We start from the raw sequence: 1,389 nt of genomic DNA on the forward strand, positions 1-1,389 counted from the left end.
GGCCTGTACCCCAGTCCTGTATAAATAAATAAATCTTTTAAAAAAAAACTTCATGTAAATCTATAATTATCCCAGAAAGTTTAATTTTTTTAATATTTCCAATCAGTTAATGGGTAGATGGGAATTCTATTATTTTCTACCTACCCCAAAGTGAATTACTTTAGACATTCCTAATTTAAGAGGCCACTGGCATATGCTGCCAATCCCTACAGCCCCTTTATTCTTTGGGTCCCTTTAGCTCTTCTCTACATTCTCTTACCTCTCCTCATGCAAACTTGGTGATGTTACATCCCAAAGTTGTTAGCCTGATACATATAGTTCTTGAAAATCTAGTTTCAGGCACTTACCCAATAAAGGCACCTGTACACCAACTCCTTAATATTTCCAATTATGCATAACCTATTTTGATCAAGATACCCAAGAACAGGCACAGCAACTTATTTCTATTATGCTTATCTCTAATAAACTTATCCCTAATGTTTATCAAGTTTCCTAACATATTTGGGATGCCATAGATCTTGACCAAGATATCCACTGTAAATATGGATTACCTGCAATCACTCCTGCCAGGTACACCAGCCCCACTCGGAGACCTTTGTGGACCATTTCCAAGGGAATACCCAAAATGAGCTGCATAATAAGATTCCCCAAGATGTGCTGAACTCTGAAGAGAAAAAAAGCAGTTGTCAAATATTAACCAGATTATGGGCAATAATAAAGCACCAAACAAATATCAGGGTTACAATTACTTCTAGTCTCCCCAACATGGGTGACTTAACTGTCATTCCTTACCCAGCATGAACCAGCATGTATGAGATAAACCTCCAGGCTTCCTGCCTCTTCTGGGGATTGTAGGTGAAGGGGCTCTCCAAGATACCGGTGTCCAGCGTGATCCACTGCTTCTGAGGCTTCCAGACAGCATAGTAAATAAACACTGCCAACTGACAGAACAGGGCAGGCGTGAGTGTTGACCACACCTTCTCCAGAGAGTAGCCCCATTAACGCCCATGGACATGAACTTTGCTTCAAGTGGTTAGTGATCCAGGGGGCCACTCCACAGTACATGATCAGAAGATGCCAGGAACTAAATTTCCCTACTGCAAGAGACCACATAGCTCTGCTCCTAGCCTGCTTCCTCTCGTGTTTAGGAGAAGCTCTGGATCAAATGATAAAGAAGATTCTTGCTGAACTCCCTCTCCCCTCTTAAATACTCACTTCCCTCCACTTCTCCCCTCCATTTGGCCTTTCCTTTACTACTTTTATGAATTGAGTTTTCTTTGGCCTCCAAAGAAGAGAGTAAGGAATTTAAGGAATGGTAACTTCACAGTGGAGACACCTGGCAAACGTGCTTAACTAAGTCATAAAGGCTAATGTCACCAGGGATGTCGT

The 1,389-nt window shown here is 41.5% G+C and overlaps 1 protein-coding gene across 1 annotated transcript in view; it reads right to left on the reverse strand.

Annotated features, from left to right (window-relative positions):
• RHBDL2 (rhomboid, veinlet-like 2 (Drosophila)) overlaps positions 1-1,389 on the reverse strand; it is a 17,361-nt gene that overhangs the window by 13,837 nt on the left and 2,135 nt on the right. The window contains exons 2-3 of the mRNA XM_004678824.2: positions 793-941; positions 552-664 (exon numbers count right to left, since the gene is read on the reverse strand). Of these exons, the coding sequence (XP_004678881.1) occupies positions 552-664; positions 793-941 (262 nt within the window). The remainder of the gene's footprint in view (positions 1-551; positions 665-792; positions 942-1,389) is intronic.

The sequence above is a fragment of the Condylura cristata genome, unplaced genomic scaffold, assembly GCF_000260355.1.
Source record: "Condylura cristata isolate star-nosed mole 26May11 unplaced genomic scaffold, ConCri1.0 scaffold00008, whole genome shotgun sequence".
Classification (NCBI taxonomy): domain Eukaryota; kingdom Metazoa; phylum Chordata; class Mammalia; order Eulipotyphla; family Talpidae; genus Condylura; species Condylura cristata.